At 40.0% G+C, this 20,166-nt stretch overlaps 1 protein-coding gene across 2 annotated transcripts in view; it reads right to left on the reverse strand.

Annotated features, from left to right (window-relative positions):
- Cdc6 (Cell division cycle 6) overlaps positions 1–20,166 on the reverse strand; it is a 128,553-nt gene that overhangs the window by 77,192 nt on the left and 31,195 nt on the right. For both annotated transcript variants that reach the window (XM_067151841.2, XM_067151842.2), the window contains one exon: positions 6,782–6,975. In XM_067151841.2, the coding sequence (XP_067007942.2) occupies positions 6,782–6,975 (194 nt within the window). The remainder of the gene's footprint in view (positions 1–6,781; positions 6,976–20,166) is intronic.

Raw genomic sequence — 20,166 nt, forward strand, 5'->3', positions numbered from 1 at the left:
TGTGTCATATTTGATCTGCGTTGCTCAAAGTGTTTGTTACAGCTCGGAAGCTACCGTATAATCCCGAATACCACCCGCACTTTTTTCCCCTCAAATATTGGTTCTAAATGTAGGGTGCCGGTCGTATTCAAGCCGTTCATTTGCGTAAATATTTACAACATTTACATGTAGTATTGAAATAGATTTGAATACGGTTATCATATTCAATGTACCACACGTAAACGGGAATTCAGGTCTTATTGTGTTTTAGTTGCGTTCTAGAAAACAAGATCGATTTTTTCTCAATACGGTTACAGTGGCATGTAAACGTGACATGTAAGGTAAAGAAATACAGTAAATCAAGGAATATGGGTAAATATGAAAGCGACTGCTGTGGATGCTCGATCATTATTTGTTTCACAAGTGTTGCTGGCATGCTGGGTGTGCGAATAGCTGATCTCGCGGGATATTGTACTTTGCGAGAGTCGAGACTGCTGGTTACAGAAGTGTACCTCAATGACATTCGAGTTCCGCATCAGTCCCATGAAAGTGCTGTCCCGATAGTAAGCGATGGATTCAAAACGGCACCTGCGGTCATTTACTGTGCGTGAGAAACTTAAAGTTGAAAGCGAAGCTGAAATAAACGGAAATCGTGCCGTTCGCAGAAAGTACAATATTGATGAATCGTGCATTGATGATTGGTGGAAGAAGGAAAAATTTATAAAATGTAATGGCGATCGCAGAGCTTTCCGCGGGAAGAGTGCAGTGCTTCTGGAAATTGAAGATTGACTCCACAATTTTGTGATACAAAACCTTAGTCAGGATATGATGTTTCTAATGAAATGTGTCAATTGAAAGCACTACAGATCTCAAAAGAACTCAAAACATAAGGTTTTTATTGCAAGCCACGGATGAATCTGAAACTTTTATCGGAGAAAGGGATTGTGCATTCAGAGGCGTATGTCTATTTATGTCTGTATGTATGTATGTCTGGTTAATAGAGCAAACGCCTGAATAGCCATACATCTGATTTTTTATATGCTCTATTGGTGGAAAAATATCTAATTCCCTTCATGGGAATTTAGTATTACCATTTGGAATTGCTAGGCGGGCATTAATTCCATTGTGGAGTTTTATCTCCCGTATGCAGTATCAGACTGTGCCACTTAAGAGGCTTCTGATAAGTACACCTGCATACACCCCAGCATCAGTGGGTAGGGTCTGACACATCCCACTCTGACGAGTCTAGTGTCAGACCTAAGACGAAATGCTGGTTAATAGAGCAAACGCCTGAAAAGCCATACATCTGATTTTTGTCTATTTCACGTCGTCTCCTCGGAGCCTTTCAGCGTCACATTATTCTTTTGGGAAAGCAAAGTTCTTATTTGCTGTTGTAAATTGGGAATGCTGACCAAACACCCGTCTATTTTGAAATGCTGTTGGAAAACACAGTGGATACAAAGTGTAACCACCAGAACAGGCAGTAACGATAAGCAACGATGCACGATAATGTTGTGCGTATTAGCGGATGGAACCAAACTACTATGTCTTCGTTAATAAATCCATCTCAGCCCCATATCTGTTTCTTACTCGTGTAAAAATGTAGCCGTTATCCTGTCCATATCCTTGATAGGATTTTTTAAGCTATTTTAGTTTTTTCTTTTTTACATGACCTGTTTTATTCGGAACGCACCACGCGCTCTTACCACTGAGTCTAGTCGGATTTTTAGGACAGGTACAGTGCACAAGCTCACAAACAAGTAATTGTTGACAGAACTCCTACTATAGAAATTTTTAAAAATTTCTTTGATGATTAATTTGATACTTACAGAAATGAATATACACATTAAGGAAAAAGTGAGGGAAAATGTAATATCAAATGAAAAATTATCTCCAAAAAGTAGAATTCACAAACGGGTAGAGAATGTCACTCATATTGTAAGAAACCATCAACGGAAATATTCTGGACAACTAGTGAAATGATCTGCCCCTTTCTGAGAAATATAGGCTCTCTTCTATGTTTGGATTTCTCCACTTTACCAGTGATGACAAAATGCACAAAATCCAACCAGTCAACCAGTATTTACACATTTTGTACATAAATTTGTAGACAGTCATTAGCCTGGTAAAAGAGTCACCACAAACAAGAGTCCAGTGCTATGGAGTAGAAGCAGTGCATTAGGATGAAAAGGGCCAGGTTTTGATTCATGTGAGAGCACAACAGGGTATCTGTACAACAGCAGTCTTTTTACACCCGGAAAGCTACAGGAAACACACTGACTAATGACTTGCAGGTTCAACTGTTACGCATCTACTGTACCGGACCAATTACTAAACCAGAGTAGAACAGTTCTCCAAAACTGCTTATTGCTCTGCAATTGGAACTGCTTGAATAGGGTTGGCATACCTGTCAACTTTTAGAAACCAAAAATAGGTAGATTTTTTAATTCTTGGATATTATCACATATATTCCACTACGGTCTGGATAAAAAAAAAGGTCAGGATAAAATTCATACACATCTACAGTTACAATGCAAATTGACCATTAAATTACAAATCTTAAACTAAGAAAACACAAAAATGGTTACGAGAAAATGTACCAAATCATTCTCATTTATGTCACACGAACAACATGCATAATACCGTACTTTCTCGCGTAATTAATGCACTTTTTGACAAAAAATAAGGCGAAAACTTCGGATGCGTAAATTATTCAAGGAATTCAGATATTTACAAATTATTTACAAAATTCATTTATATTTAAAAGATACATCAAATATAATATAAACACAATTGGTTCAAGTCATTTGCGGTTTTCGTCATTTGGCGTAAAATTCTGGGGGGAGATGTTTTCTGAAAAGTCAAATCAGGTAAGTTAGACACGTGGATTTGAAGTATCGACACTGGAAAATATTCTTCCCATCACGAGCTGACAATACGACCCGAAGTGAAATAAACATGAACTAATAACAGTACAATTCATGTAATGTCATAACAATGACATACCGGCAAAAAAAAAAAACTGTCCAACACGAGAAGGGCCGGGCGTCGAAGGAGGGACCCTGTTAGTTTACCCCAAACCATTCGTATCCAATCTTGTATGATTCATGTGTCCATGCACCCTTTTCTTTAATACAAACGTCGATCACTCGCAAATTTTGCTTTAGGCAATGCTTTTCGTTTTAGAACAATGTAAGGTGCAAGCTTTCTGCCATCAGCTGTTACAGCAAGCATTGCAGTACATCGTTTTTTTGTTTCCGGTAGCGCGTACAATAACACTATGTTCCTTTCTTATAGATTGTTCGCCTTTGTAGCACATGGAAACTGACTGGCGTCTGACCTGCGGTTCCTACAAGGCAGATCAAATATTCTTTCACTTTATGCTTTTCAATCACAAAGCGATGAAGATGGTTCAAATTATTCGTCATTTTTTGGCATAATGTTGTTATTCATCGAAGAAAAGGTCCATTTCTCTTTATAAAATTAATCAAGCCTCGGCTAACCTTCAAATCCGAGACACTGATTCCACGTGCAGCGGCTATTTCTCATTCTTTAATATACAGCATTTCGTGAGAAATAGCTTATCCAACGTTGTGTAACAAAAACATGTATTTAATCAGATCCCCCTCTATTTGCGGAACTTGCCGCTTTCGGGTCCGCGAAATGCTTTGCGAGAATTGTTGGCCGATTGAAGTGCACTTCTGTTACCGCGGTACCGCACGTTTCATTCGGGCACTGTATACTTGCTGCCCACTGGCCTATTCCCGTATGTTTCGGCGAACTGATCACCGCGAGTTTGTATGATGCAGTATTACTTGAATACTGTGAAATGAAACAATTTTGAGATCACAGAATGTCCCGTACCCAAAACACTCATAAAACATGTTTGTATCAGACTGGAATACAGCGTCACTAGTCACTTGTGGGCTGATTCCCTCACTGAATTAGTGCAGTGGGATTTGCTGCCGGCTAATAACAGCACGTTGCCCTGTGTTTGGAATGACCGGTTTCGCAATAAGAAGCCTGCTACTTGAGTAGTTGACATCTTTATTTAAAACGCATCCGGAGCTGCGCGATGGATGTTCGAAGTTGTGAGTGCGTCAAGTACGTGAACATTTCTTTTTCTCCACTTTGGCCCAAAAATATTGGGATGAGTAAATTATGCAAGGGAGTTAATTACGCGAGAAAATAGGTAGTTTCCTTTATCAGACGGTAAAATGAACAGAAATTTATAGGTATCTCTGAACACTTGGAGATAACATTTGTTATATATTTTGGCCATAACGAGAAAATAATAAACTGTCACCGACACAACCCCCTTAAAAATATTCAACTCATTAAAATTATGCACTTATATACGCAAAACTACCACAAACAAAACAATTCAATATGTCCCATACATTATCAACATACAACTAACCGAGGGGGAAAGCATAGAAATGCAAGAAAAAACACATGGCCTACAACAGCAACAAAACTACGCATAGAAATGATGTTGACAGCGCGGGAACCACACAATAACAAACTCATTCTTTCGTCCCGATTAACGGACCTCTCTTGCTTGCAGGACGATTGCCGCCTTGAATCCCCAGCTGTATAAAGTGCACACACTGCTGTGGTGAGCGGGAAAAACGGTACACGAAATAAAGCATCAAATAAATATGCTTGAAAATGAGGTTTCGTAAAGTACACAAGCACATAAGAATTTATCCTTTATCCCAGGGGAAGAGTATTGGCCATACTAAAGGTTATATTGGTAAAAAATAGGAAGTAAAAATAAATCGGAAAATCGGAAAACGAGTTAAAAACAGGAAAGTTTCTGGGTAAATCGGAAGGGTTGGCAGGTATGGGTTGGGCTACCGAAAACAGGTAACACAAAAGAACTGAGTGGGAAGAAATGGAAGAAGGAAACTACTCCCTTTCAAGTGTGTTATGAAGAGATAGATGACAAAAGTTAGTTTTATCTAATTATAATTCTGGATACAAGGAAAATTGATACTATTATGAAATTATCTGTTTTCTAGCCCATGTGCTATATAGTTTCCACACAGGGCACTTTTAAAAAAAAATCCCTCTTAGGCTACAAGGGAGGCATTTCACCTCCTCGTAGATACACTGATGAAATGGGTGGTGTTCAACCACACACAGGACATAACACAACCTCCGCATTAATGTGTGGATGGGTTTTCTGCTCGGTTCATAACAAAATGGGTAGAACTGAGTAGGAAACTATAAGACAGCTCAGGATTCAAAATGGATTCCTGCTTACTAGTAGAGGTCGTTCCAAGACCCCAACTAGAGTATGGTTCCAGTGTATGGGACCCTCACCAGGATTACCTGATTCAAGAACTGGAAAAAATCCAAAGAAAAGCAGCTCGATTTGTTCTGGGTGATTTCCGACAAAAGAGTAGCGTTACAAAAATGTTGCAATGTTTGGGTTGGGAAGAATTGAGAGAAAGAAGAAGAGCTGCTCGACTAAGTGGTATGTCTCAAGTATTATTACAATATTATAAGTCCACCTGTTCAATACAATACAATATGATCCACTATTTCATATGGTCAAATGTTTTTTATACATAATACATAAAAGTCAAAGGTACATGTTTCACCCTCCTTAGGGGCATCATCAGCCTATATCAATCTTAAAAAATATTTTATTTTTTATTTTTTAAGATTGATATAGGCTGATGATGCCCCTAAGGAGGGTGAAACATGTACCTTTGACTTTTATGTATTATGTATAAAAAACATTTGACCATATGAAATAGTGGATCATATTGTATTGTATTGAACAGGTGGACTTATAATATTGTAATAATACTTGAGACATACGTCAACTTCAATACGGAACCAAAATGAGAATAGTCACTTGTAACATAAGTGGTATGTTCCGAGCTGTCAGCGGAGAGATGGCGTGGAATGACATTAGTAGACGAATAAGTTTGAATGGCGTTTATAAAAGTAGGAAAGATCACAATATGAAGATAAAGTTGGAATTCAAAAGGACAAACTGGGGCAAATATTCATTTATAGGAAGGGGAGTTAGGGATTGGAATAACTTACCAAGGGAGATGTTCAGTAAATTTCCAATTTCTTTGAAATCATTTAGGAAAAGGTTAGGAAAGCAACAGATAGGGAATCTGCCACCTGGGCGACTGCCCTAAATGCAGATCAGTATTGATTGATTTTGAAGAAATGGTCGATAACCGACTTCTATTCATTATTTGAAATCAAAATGTATCCTGGACTTATGGCTTGTTGGGGCAACAGCCCAAATGCACTGAAAATGTTAATTCATACACCAATGAGGTGAAAAACCAATAAAGTTTGGAAAGCAGCCAAGGTGTCTGCCATATCACCACCCCAGCCAGGCTCGCCCATACTTTTGTTGGAGCCTTCACCTGACGAATGGCACATACAGTTTGCACACAAGTAAAAACTGGCCTCGTTTGGAAAACTGGACGCTCCAACGGCCAAGCTGATTCTAATCTGCCAATCTTCAGACATTCACGTGACCGTCTCAAGGCCTTTGTCCAACCGTTTACTTGCAAATTAGAAACGTTAACTATCTGTACACAACCCAGTAGTTGAGCTTTGTTAAGCGATATTTCTGAATGGATAGAGAAATTCAACGGGTTTTTTTAAGGCACCAACCATGCAAACCCATCCAGTAATATTTGCACATATATTTAAGGAAACATGATACTAAGAACAATCATAATTTTGTGCTCCTTATGGAATTATATTAAAGATAATGGAAGGATCTACTCATTATAAATGTAAAAGAAAGTGAATCACTCACCTGCGACAGAATTTTCGTGAGGCATGCTGTCTTGCCAGTGCCAGGGGGACCCGATATGTAAAGCGTAGCCGAGCGCTGGTTGGCTAGGCTATCTGAGATAAACGTTTGTAGTTTCTGTAAATGTTCTTCGCGAGCTGGCAGCTGAGCAGGTGCAGTGCTGTGCAAGGCTTGCCTGGCGTGCCGGTAATTGATCTCTAAAAACAGTAAGTCAATGAAAAATACTATCCACAGATCAGTCCAGATACAAGAGAGGATTCTGTACAAGTGCTATATCAACAGGATTAAAAAGAATAAAAACTAATTACGCAAATTAAAAGAACAGCAGAAAAATTACCAATGCAAATACAAAACTGAACCGAATAATTAATATTATGAGCAGAGCCTTTCTTATCTGGGTGCAAGTGTCACATAGTACGGTAGGACCAGTTATTATTGCCTTTTCTTTAAGGCTCAGTAGCCTATTTGACAGTTTAATGCCTTCTTAAGTTTTCTGCTGTTATTTACGTATTAAAATTAATCAATGGAAAGAAAAAAATATGTTATTCCAATGCACTGTATTAATAATGAAAATCCATAGCGTGTTTCCAATCATTCAACCGGGTCAGGGATGGAATGAATTAAGCCCCCATCTAGCGGCAAGGATAGGAATTGTGCCGGCTGCCGAAGCCTGTCACACTCCTCTTGGGCAATGATTAATGACTGACAGATGAAATGAAATGATATTGGAGAGTGCTGATGGACTGAAATATGACAGGGAAAACCGGAGTACCCGAGAAAAAGCTGTCCCGTCTCCGCTTTGTCCAACACAAATCTCATATGGAGCGACCGGAATTTGAACCACAGAACCCAGTGGTAAGAGGCCAGCGCGCTGCCGCCTGAGCCATGGAGGCTCACTGTATTAATAATAAAGGAAAAAAATAAAACTTTCACAAATGATATTTTCATATTACACAAATCTCTACTGAAAAATCACAAGCCCATTAATTGAAGTTGGCACTTTCCGAGCCTATTTCCGATTCTTGAACAATTATGCACTGTGAAAAATTGTTACACATGCAACAGTCATGTCCGTCATCAAGTTGTGATGTCGCATCATTAAGACATATGAAATTCAATAAAGTATTGAAGGCACCAAGCTCCTTTACCTCTAAATCAATCAAAAACATTGGCGCCCAACAGCACGGCTCTCAATAACCTGAGATGTTCAATACAAGCAAAATTATGGAAAGTGAAATGGAGAAGTGAAAACAATGTGTCGCAATTGAGGTTAAGCAGCGGAGTAAAAATACAACACATCTCGAATTCATGGAATCATTCACGGATATTGCATTCTCGTTCATAACGAAAATCAGACCGCTGAGGCCAACGACTTCAATGGAGTGCAGCATAAATCAGTAATCAGGCAAGTATGATTCGAGGTAGTACAAACAAGATTTTAAGATTTACATTCTTCTCACCGATCAATGCAAGAATTTCCGTGAGACCGCAAGTCTCTTTGACATATACACCATCCTTGCTATGCATACTCTTAGATTCTAGCCTCTTTCCCTTAGCACATGTTTTCGTAACATAAACATGCTCTGATCAACATAATATTAATAATTGAAGTCCACTGATCCTCCTGTTGTCATAAATATAAAAGATCCAAATTCCTTTGTCATATAACCTCAATTCAGCAACACGATTCCTTTGAACTTATACATAACCTTACGCAATCCCTTCGAACCTTCAGAGCATAACCTTAATTTCAATATGTCGCAACTAAAGAAACTGAAACAATCGCGTGGTCGAGTAAAAGGCACGTTAACAAGAATAATAAAGTCGATTACAGCTGACATGTCAAAATCAGAGGTGATGGTTAGAATTAAGAAATGTGAAGAACTATGGAATTCTTTTGAAGAAGTACAAATGAAAATAGAGGAAACAGAAATCACTGATGAAATAGCTGCACTACAGTGTCAGGAGGAATGTGAGGGAGAGGGAGAGCTATTTGAATCTATTTATTTCCGCACAGTTACACAACTGCAAACGATAATAGACGAAGCACAGGATGTTCAAAATAATTTACTAGCTCAAATGAACATGGCAGTAAACAACGCCGTTCATCAACAGGAAGTTCCACAACATCATAACAGAAGAATGCAGAAATTACCAGAAATTAAATTACTGGAATTCAACAGCGAATCAAAAAATGGTTGCTTTTTAGAACAGTTTTGAGTCAAACATTCATAATGATACTCAACTAACAAATATTCAAAAATATCAGTATGTGATCGGTCTTCTGCAGGGCAAGTCAAGGTTTTACCATTTCAGAAGAAAACTACACAAGTGCTTGGAACTTGCTTGTAGACACATATGATAATCAAATGATGATAATCGAGACACATCTAGATGAATTATTCAAGTTTCCTACAGTTTTTAAAGAGAACAAATCTGAATCACTCAATTTCATATTCAAACTCACATGGCTTCATTAAAAGCAATGAAGCAACCGGTACAATATTGGGACACACTGGTTATTCATCTAGCAAAGAAGCAGATTTTGTGGAAAGAGGAATCATCAGCCCCTGTGAGTATCTATCAGTTGAATACAGTAACATATGGAACAATATCGGCACCTTACCATGCCATGAGATGCCTAAATGAATTGGCTACTCTTCATGAAAATGAATTTCCAGCAGCAGCAAAGGCAATTCGCGATGATTTTTATATGGATGACTGCTTAAGTGGAGGAGACATTCCAGAAGACGTGATCGGGCTACGGCGTCAAATACAAAATATACTCAAGAGTGGTGGAATGCATTTGAGGAAATGGAGGTCCAACAGCAAAGAGATCTTGCAGGATTTGGAGAGCAGAGGCGACGAAGGGACTTTACTGGTTTTAGACAAAGGTCAAGCTAGTAAGACTCTTGGACTTCTCTGGGACTCGGCACAAGATTGCCTTCAGTTTCGAGTTGAGCTGGCAAAGCAGTCACCAAGATCCAAAAGAGAAGTCGCCTCCAAAATCGCACAGATTTTTGATCCACTAGGACTTGTGGGTCCCGTACTGATCAAAGGGAAGTTGTTGATGCAACACTTATGGGTAGATGGATTTGAATGGATCAGCCATTGTCTCGAGAGCACCTTCAGATTTGGAACGAGTACTATACATCATTAGAAAGACTGAACAACATCAGAATTATGAGAAACATAAATCCTGGGAATTGTTCTGGCTCTTTTGATTTGTTTGGATTTAGTGATGCTTCAGAGAAGACGTTTGGAGCATGCATTTATGCAGTTTGTCAAACGCAAAGTGGTCTCTACATTTCCAATTTACTTTGTGCGAAGACAAACGTAGCTCTTTCAAAAACCATTTCGTTGCCAAGACTCGAATCGTAGGCAGCCCTTCTTCTTGTACAAGTTGTCAAAACAACAGCGAGTGCTTTGAAAGAAAAAATTGGTCATATCAGATTATGGAGTGACAGTAAATTGTTTTGGGATGGATCAACACTGAGCCAAGGCTGCTGAAGACATTTGTGGCAAACAGGATTGCAAAGATTCAAGAAGCCACTGATGCAACCACCTGGAAGCATGTTCCTTCGACTGAAAATCCAGCTGATCTTCTCTCAAGAGGAATTACTTCAGCAGAACTCGAAGATAAAAAGCTGTGGTGGAGTGGACCTTCTTGGCTTTGCACACAACGTTAACAACCAGAGCATTCAGAAGTATTTGAAACAGAACTACCAGAGCTGAAGGTCACGGCAGTTACGTTGACAGCAACATCAACCAGCATTCTACTGAATAAATTCTCGTCATTTCCGAAATTATGCCGTATAGTAGCATATTGTCAGAGATTCATTTATAATTGCAAACTCAAACCATCAGAAAGGAAAAAGGGTTTACTAGAAATACAAGAAACTTGTAAAGCAGAGAAACAGGTAGTCAGATGGACACAATTAGAAGCATTCCCTCAAGTACTACATTGCTTAATTAATAATCAAGACCTTCCAAAGAAGAGTTCTCTAAAGTCACTCAGTCCGTTTCTGGATAGTGACGGATTGATTAAGGTTGGAGGAAGGCTTCGTTTTTCGGAGCTAACATCAGAACAGAGACATCTTGTGCTTCTACCAGCAAATCATCATATCACCTGAATGATCATGGAAAATTAGCATCATCGTCTAAAGCATTGTCTCCCAGAGCAACTGCTTCATGCAACTCAACGATATTGGCCTATCAGTGGCAGAAGAGAAGCGAAAAAGATTGTCAAGAGGTGTCTGAAGTGCTTTTGTTACCATCCTACAATTCCGGAAGTACGCATAGTAAATTTACCAAAAGAAAAGGTTAGGTTACTTGTTCGACCCTTTGTTACCACAGGAGTGGACTATGTAGGTCCAATATCTGTAAGAGAAAACCACAGAAGAGGCCATGTTCATGCTTACAAGAGTTACATAGCTGTATTTATATGCTTCAGTACCAGTTAGTGTCAGGGCTAACGACCGAAGCTTTCTTAGCTGCACTGCAACGCTTTACGGCGAGAAGAGGTTTGTGCAAGCAGCTTTTCTCTGATAATGGGAAGAATTTCATTGGAGCAGCGAACGCACTACAAGATATCCAGTCCTTTTTGGAAAAGAGGTCAACGACCATTATCTCCTCACTCGCTCAGCAGCAGATACGGTGGAGTTTCATTTCTCCCCGGTCTCCCCACTTCGGGGGACTGTGGGAAGCAGCTGTAAAGGTGATGAAAAGACATTTGCTAACTGAAACACAGGGACGCCTGCTAACTTTCTAAGAAACCTACAATATTCTTTGCGATATAGAGGCTGTATTAAATTCACGCCCCCTTACTCCCCTGCCAAATGATTTAAAAGTCCTAACACCACCACATTTTCTTCTACATGACTCAATCGTGCAACCTGTGCAAAGGCATTTGTTGAGAGAACCCAATAACCACTTGTCACGTTGGCAACATTTGCAGAAAATTCGGCAGTGGTTGTGGCAGGGATGGCGGCCAGAATACTTGCAAACACGTGTCAAGTGGCATGATACCAATCGACATATTAATGTTGATTCTTTGGTGCTGTTAATTGAGGACAACATCCCTCCTCTAGAGTGGCCTAGGGATAGGATAGTTCAAGTTCACCCTGGACGAGACGGTGAGGTGAGGGATGTCACCGTTCGGACGGCTGGTGGAACTTTCACCCGAAGCATCAAGAAGATATGCCCTCTTCCCATTGAAATGTATGACAAGGAGAACTGAATTACAGATTTCCTGTGATATCTCTGACTTTGTTTTATTTTCATCAAAGATATAATTTCATAATTATTTTCTTTTAGTCACAAAAATATGTATATAGGCCTATAGAGTTTTGTATTAATGCATATGTTAAGAATATTTAAGTATTTTTACAATAGGTATAAGATTACAATAATTACTTAAAAGAACTCCTTTCAGGGGGGGGGGGGCAAAATGTTATGAAGAGATTTTTAATTTTATAAATTTATTTCATTAATTGAAGTTGGCACTTTTCGAGCCTATTTCCGACTGGTCGGACAACTGTGCATTGTTAAAAATTGTTACGCGTGCAACAGTCATGTCCGTCATCATGTTATGATATTGCATCCTTAAGACATATGAAATTCAATAAAGTACGGTATTGAATGCACCAAGCTCCTTTACTTCAAAATCAATCAAAAACAGATTCCATCAGAGGAGGGATCTGTGGGCTCACAACACAATGACAGGCCAATGACTTTCTCTGGAAACTATGACAGCTTGAAGGCACTCATGGCAACATCTCTGCCCCTGACCTTGTGCGTAATATGCCTGACGTGTGTCTTCCACTTCCTCACCATCAGTTGTCAGATCATGTAACAGTGGAAGATCACTCTGCGAATGAGATTCAAATACAGGGATGTCAACAAAGTGGTGACAGCAGGGCTACAGTTGGTGATTGATGTTATGTGGCGCCATGGGCTGTTTGCACGTCTAGGTGTGTGGTGGTGATTACGATGATAGTGAGGTAAGACACATAGCCCACTTCCGACGAATAACTTCACGTTGTATGTAACTATTCTCATGTTCAGACCCGTATTGAAACTCGATATAAATTGCATACAACTTTTATTTTTGTTTTCCACCTATTCAATACATAATTGATTTTTGTTGCTAGAAATTCTTTCTTCTATCATACTACATTAATAGGGACATGTTTCGCTCGTCTACCAAGCATCCTCAGTATCCTTAACCTTCAAACAAGTTATAAAGGCTATTAATGTAGTATTGTAGTAATGACAAAAAACAATTACAGTGAAACCTCGATTCTCCGTTTTTGGAGGGACCACGGAAAAAAAAGTACAACACGGGAAAACGGAAAATCCGGGAATGAATGAACCATCAACTACTTGGCTAAACATCACAAAAATGAAATATGTATACTTATAATCTTACAAACACCCCTAAACCAAACCAAACTACAGCCCCAATGGCCTTCCACCTACCAAGCGACCACTGCTGGGTCCGAAGGCCTGCAGATTACGAGGTGACGCATGGTCAATGTGACGAATCCTCTCGGCCGTTATTCCTGGCTGTTTAGACAGGGGTCGCCATCTTACCATCAAATCATTAAATAGTTCCTCAATAAAGGTAACTGTGGAGTGAACCTGGAACCAGCCCTCATATCCAGGTAAGAATGCCTGAGCAGGTCGGGAATCGAACCCGGACGTCCACGTGAAAGGCAGACAAGTTAGACAGTGGGCCGGCTTCAAACATTAATTACTGGTGCGCAACTTAAAGATTTCAAAACTTTACATTCACTTTTACCGGGAAAACTTTGTCAGTTTCTTCTGAAAACTTCTTTCAGTTCAGCAGCTTTGATCAGCCAAACTCTTCAAAACATCTAACACCGGTAACGCCAAGCCAAACAACAAGCGACCACACGTAGAGGTGTCTTTAAAAGTAGGAAAGATCACAATATGCAGATAAAGTTGGAATTCAAGATGACAAATTGGGGCAAATATTTGTTTATAGGAAGGGGAGTTAGGGATTGGAATAACTTACCAAGGGAAATGTTCAATAATTTTCCAATTTCTTTGCGATCATTTAAGAAAAGGCTAGGAAAATAACAGATAGGGAATCTGCCACCTGGGCGACGGGCCTAAATGCAGATCAGTATTGAATGATTGATAATTCTCTAATAAAGCACCTTAGATAGAAAAGCGCCCAACAGGATGGTGAGTCACTGTTGTACTACTGTTTGTAGTCATTTGATGGAAATCTTGTACTGCATAAATTAGGCCTACATTGACTTTTAAACGTTATGTTGAGCTCGCGAATATTGGTTTCGAATGTAAATATCGATCTTAAAGTTCTCATATGCATTACATTCAATTCACCCTGTCACTAATCACAATCAAATTGGAAAGAGAAAAAATATCATTAAAACTTCCAAAATTAGCAACGGTTATGCGCAACCTCGACTCAGCTGGAAAGCGCGCTCGCTGCACAAGTCGGTACGACTGCGAAATGATACAAAGTTTTTAAATGTAACGTGTGCAAGAAAAAAAACTGCAGTTTTTATAACATTTTAGCACAAAAACATGAAATTCCCAGTCTTATATTAGGACCAAAACAGTAATAGGCAGTCCCAAAACATCTCATGACTTTATGTACAGTATGTAAGGTTCTGGTCTCGATAACAATCGTATATGATAATATTAAAATAATAAATTTGTGTTACGGTACTTAAGCAGGAGCAGTTTCGATTCCTGCCTGAAAGCCTAGCGACAACAGTGCCTTGAGGGAAGTGCCGAAAACCTGTTCCGTGATACACTCAAAATTTAAAAAAACACACGTTAAAAAAATATGAACATGTAACCCTGGACATAATGTAGACGTTTTGCAAGTACGAACATTTGACAAAAACTCGTTCCGTCATGAAGTACAGCTTTTATTATTTATAAGCTTCATTTTCCGTATTGATTGGATTCAATGTATAGACAAGAAAAGTGTTCCACCAATCAATACTTATTTATTGTGAATGGATTATTACACTAGTACCAGTTTCGGCCTTTCATGGCCATCATCAGTTAGTACATAACATTTATAGTCATTAGACAAAATTACAAAGATGTTACGTTAGATCATCCGGATGTCTAATGAAGAATGGAAGTAAAATATATTGCAGTATTGTTATGTTAAAATATCTGTGATTAAAGGTGGTGGTGATGGTTACAATAAACTAAAACCTATTGAGTGTACATGGATATGAGTACATTAAACACTTTTAAAACATTTAGGCCACAGTATAAAACACTTGAAAATTATAACACATTAAAACATAGTATATATTTTAAAAAGTCTATTAAAATTTGAGTTCATGTTGTGTAGCATTCATTCTTCAATCTTCTTGTGCTGATTTAATTGTATTAGGTGATCGTCGAGAATGTTCTATGGCTGATATACTTTATATTGATGTGTTGTAAGAACTCTTGTCATTAAATTTTATTTGAAAATTGAGTATTGTGCAATTCAACTATTGATGTACTCCAGTAAGTTTTATATATACTGCGAGACAGGGTTTGGTTTTAGAGCAGTTGGTGGCGGCACCTCTTGTCTATGCACGTTATGTGGTTGTTATCCGTAAAGATAAGTTAATGTAAGTATAGTGTTCGTATGAAGGAATGCCTGGTGTATGTATGAAAATGAAAAGAGTACTTACTATTGTTGTTGTGGAGGTTGTGTACCAGTATGTTTGGAGACTTGCTGTGCTCTGCTACGAGTACGTCTGGGGCTCATGTTAGCTGTGAGGAGGGATGTAGGTGGAGGGGAAGGAGGAGTGGCTATTGTGGAGGTAGGGGCAGGGTTATGCTTGTGATTCGTCGGTTTGTTAGGACGTGTGTTTACTATTTTGAGATAGTCATTCTTTATTGCAGGAATGGCTTTATCAAAACTGATGCTGGTTTTCTCTGTAATGTTATGATTGGGGTTAGCGTATTAGTCCAGAGAAATATAGAAATCTTCGGTTATGTTGAGCAGGGGGGGGCTTAGAGTTTATGTTTAATATCGTCATGTCATTATTGATGTCTGTGAAACTATGCTTAGATTCTTCTACACGTTGACCTATTGATGAAAAATGGTTGTGTTTTACTGCATTTATGTGTTCATTATGCCTTTGCTGGCGAGATGTAGTGTTTACACTGCACTATGTCTTCTGGTATGAGTTAGAACAAATTTGTTACTTTCATTGACCTGTCTCAGTCTCATCCTTGGCTTTGACCATGTGAAAGTGACCGAGGTATGTGTGATGCTAGTAATACCATTCCTTATACAGCCAGTCCCTGTTATGAATGGTGTGAAAATGTCACTCATAGGGTCGGTTGGTGCATGCATTTCAGTGGGCTTGGCAGACTGATCTGTAATGGCAACTTCTGGCTCGGTGAGGAAAGCAACGGGAAACTACCTCACTCCTCACTTCCCTAGTACGCCTCTTCAGTGACGCCTAGGCTATCTATGACAGCTGTTGGCGGAGCTGTGGAGGATCAAACCAGCCTTAGGGCTGAATACCCCAACATACATGTGTTCATTGTAGCGGATGGTGCAATATATTTTACTAACGTAACATCTTTGTAATTTTGTCTAATGACTATAAATGTTATGTACTAGCTGATGATGGCCATGAAAGGCCGAAACCGGTACTAGTGTAATAATCCATTCACAATAAATAAGTATTGATCGGTGGAAGTCTATACATTGAAGTAGAGCCGTCTCCTTCCAATTGTTGTGCACACTCTCTGCTTTATGATTTTCGACGATTCTCTAAACAGTACCACCCGAATGCAACGTTATGCAAGTTCACCACAGATCGCTTTTCCAGTATGGTACAGTAGGCTACTTCTTCAAATTACTGCAACGACGGGACGTTAACACCAAGATCCGTAAGTATGCCGTAGCCGTCCTTTCGTGAGATACAGTTTCTTGAAAAACGCATGATCGAGGATTTAACGTTGATGGGACTGAAATTTCTGGATGCTTGATCCGGGAAATCGTTTCATTGAGGAACGGATAATGCAGGATTTTTAGAACGTGATTTAATTAGGATGCTCGCGGGACCATGTAATTTGAACGAATAATATGGGAAAACGTAGTTTCCAGGAACATATAATCGATGTTCTACTGTATGTATTGAAAAGGTGGAAAACAAAAATAAAAATTGTATGCAATTTATAACTTCAAGCTGTCTGCTCAAGGCTTCACGTCTCCCTCCGACAGACGAATCACCAACAACAGCGTAATATGCAGGATCTTCATTCCTTTCATTTCATATTGGGCATCATTTAAATGTCCTTCGTGTCTACCAAATTTCACCAGCATGAAATCATGTCCATCAGTAATGTTAGCAACCAGGATCTCATTCTTTGATGCTGCTCTTGTTCCCACGGGGTTGCACCACACAAGAAATTGAAAGTTAAAGACATGGGCAGCACACCACCCTAGAAAAGCTTTTGATGTTTTGAAGCTACTCTCAAATGCATCCTCCTAAATCCCAATGACTTTGATCACAGGCTGATTCTGCAACCGCCCCACTGTCAAAGCAATACCCACCTGGCTCTTAAAGTATTGGCTGGGGTCCCAGTTATTCGGCTGTGTGGCGACCTGTATTTTCAGGTGGATATGATACACCATCTTGTCCAAGTGGGACAAGCTCTTAATTCTATTCCTCTTCCACAAGTCTTTGTTGCCTTTACGCTTCTTACCAACAGACTCTTCACTATCCTCTACTAAATCTTCCGTTGATATTATTAAGTACAACAAACTTAAATGTTTTATAAAACTACAAACATTTAATTCTGTTTATGACACACTACTCACAGCGCAGGCCTGTTAAGCAAGGTTAGGTTAGAAACAACAACACCAAACAAGTATGACAGCGCGCGAAACAGTCAGGCAGTGTTGCCACTAGCGTATGCTAGAAGGGCCTCAGTCACAGACTGAGAACCTTTTAGCATATATTTGAAATTTCCCTAGCTAATATTAGCTAATCCGCACGTGTGACTCAATCCCTTTTAGCATAGTGAAACCGTACAGTGTCCTGTACAGCTCCATGGGAATGATATGGGCTTTATACTCCATTAAAATTACTCCTAAAGGTCGCGTCATAGGTAGCAGTATGGGCGAAGGGCATCGAGCGGCGGCATGCCAGAATGGAACCCGCGAAAAGAGCACTTGCCAGACAATGGAAAGACAAAGGAACAGCCAAGCCCTCGCGGAAATACGCTCTCAACGTGCAGAGAGAGATAGAAAGGGGACGCGATGCTGGAGTAGTCAGATACGCCCCGAGGTGGGGCCTAGCTTCCCAGAGTTCCAAACGAACATAAGGAACTTCCGGTTTTTTATGCACATGTCACGGGTGCCAACGTCGCGTAAAACGGGGCGATATTTTAATCCAGACATAGGAAAATTATGTGAGACACACCATTGAATAGAGCGGAATTTTCTGCGTTCTCCAGACTAAAAATATGTAATAACTTATGCAGGGGAAGAAATGAGGTCACCAGCTGTCAAGATGTAACATATCGCTAACACATGTGGACATAGCGGCGTCACCCACGCCAAGAATCGCACTTAGGAGATAGCTCCACCCCCCAGAGGACGCTATGAATTAATCAAAGGCGGGAAGCAAATTACATAAAAACTGCTGATCGGAGATCCGGCACGCCTGGCTCAAATGAAAGAGGAGACAGAGGGCTACAAGATGCACTATTCAAATATCGTCAATTCTTGGTACGAAAGGAGCTCTTGTTCTTAATGAACCGTGAACGTTGACGCCTCCGAGCTTCCGGCGGGTAAGATAATATAAGCCGGGCAGGCCATTGTAGAGACAGTTGTTCTTTCACGGGTCGTGAGACGGACACTGCGTCCCGCGGTGCTCCAGTTACAGTCAGAAACCCTTGTACAAAAGCCTTTGTGTAGTGAACGGGAGGCCAAACGAGCCTAGGTGAATCGTTTCTGTGCTGCGTGTCAAACTAGTAAAAACCGCGAGCATAATTTTCGAACAAGTATTAGAATTCGGCTGAGAAACTGCCGGTTTAATGAGTCAGTGAAATTCATAATTAGGTGTCACCCAAAGTGTTACTTCGAATCAGGGGCTCGAGTCTCGTGAGCTACCCGATTCTTACTGTGAACGCGGGTGTAAACTCTGAAATAGAGGACGTGTGACGAGTGTAAAAGTGTTACCCAATTGGATTACTGTAAGATTTCAGCTGTGACGAGTTCCCCAGGATGTCGGACTTGTATGGACCAGGGATGAAGGACTGCACGCCCGCCACCTGCCGAGTGGTCATGGAGTACTAAGAACTTCACCATGGGTCTCCCGTGGCGGAAGAGACAACGGCCACCAAATAGATGAGTGATGTCCAAATTTAATTTCTAAGCATGACATAACCCGGGGATAGGATTAGCGTTCTTTTGTAAATATCAAATGTTGTAAGTTAATGCATGTCCTATATGGAATTTTTATTGATTTTTATAATGTTGAAGTAAAATTCAAGGGGCTAAATTCCCGGACGACTCATATTTCTTTCTTAATGATTAGCTTATCGTGAGGGTTATATTTTTAGTAAAATGTAGAATGTCCTAGCAAATATGGGAACAAGGTTAGGAGAATATTTGAGTTTCCCGTAGGGGCGGTTGGAAACATAGTGCTGGCAAGCAGGGAAATATGTCGAAATGTTGGTAGTCACTGTCCCACGTGGTTGTCGGATATGCCAGGGAAACTCATGGGTCAGTCAGATAATGCATGCCTAGCTTACAGATATAATCCGTGCATGTACATCAAGAATGAAGAAAATCCCGACCGGGAGAGGTACATACTGTGTGATCTAGATAGGTGTGAGGGACCATGTGCAAGTCTCCCGTGATTTTGATTAATTGGCCATAATGGTTTGGAGAGTTTTCTTTTAATCTATAGCCGGGGTGAGGCCCATCCCTAATCTTTGGTCAGAAGGTTGAAATATAAGTGTATTTATGTGGTATGAACGAGGAGCCATGAGAGCCCTAGGCCCAAGGGAATAAGATACGCGATATGAGACATAGTGGGACGGCTGAATGCCCGAGTAATTTACGATGAAATGAGTTAGAAATGATTGTGCCCATAGCCGGCGCTCAGCGATAATAATGAGAGAGAATAAAAGAGTATTTCATGGGAATTCCACAATAATATGAATAAACAAATAAAATGGGCCGTGGATGTGTCCCTGAGACGAGAAGGTGACGTTTGAGGGAGAGAAGAATCTGAATGGCCGTGCGAAGTGAATGACCGGCCTCCTTTATTTTTGTGAAGGTCTAGCTCTCGCCATCGGGACAAAAGGGTCCCGTCTCGCATTGTGTTAGGGCTTGGAGCCTGGTCTGC

The sequence above is a fragment of the Anabrus simplex genome, chromosome 7, assembly GCF_040414725.1.
Source record: "Anabrus simplex isolate iqAnaSimp1 chromosome 7, ASM4041472v1, whole genome shotgun sequence".
Classification (NCBI taxonomy): Eukaryota; Metazoa; Arthropoda; class Insecta; order Orthoptera; family Tettigoniidae; genus Anabrus; species Anabrus simplex.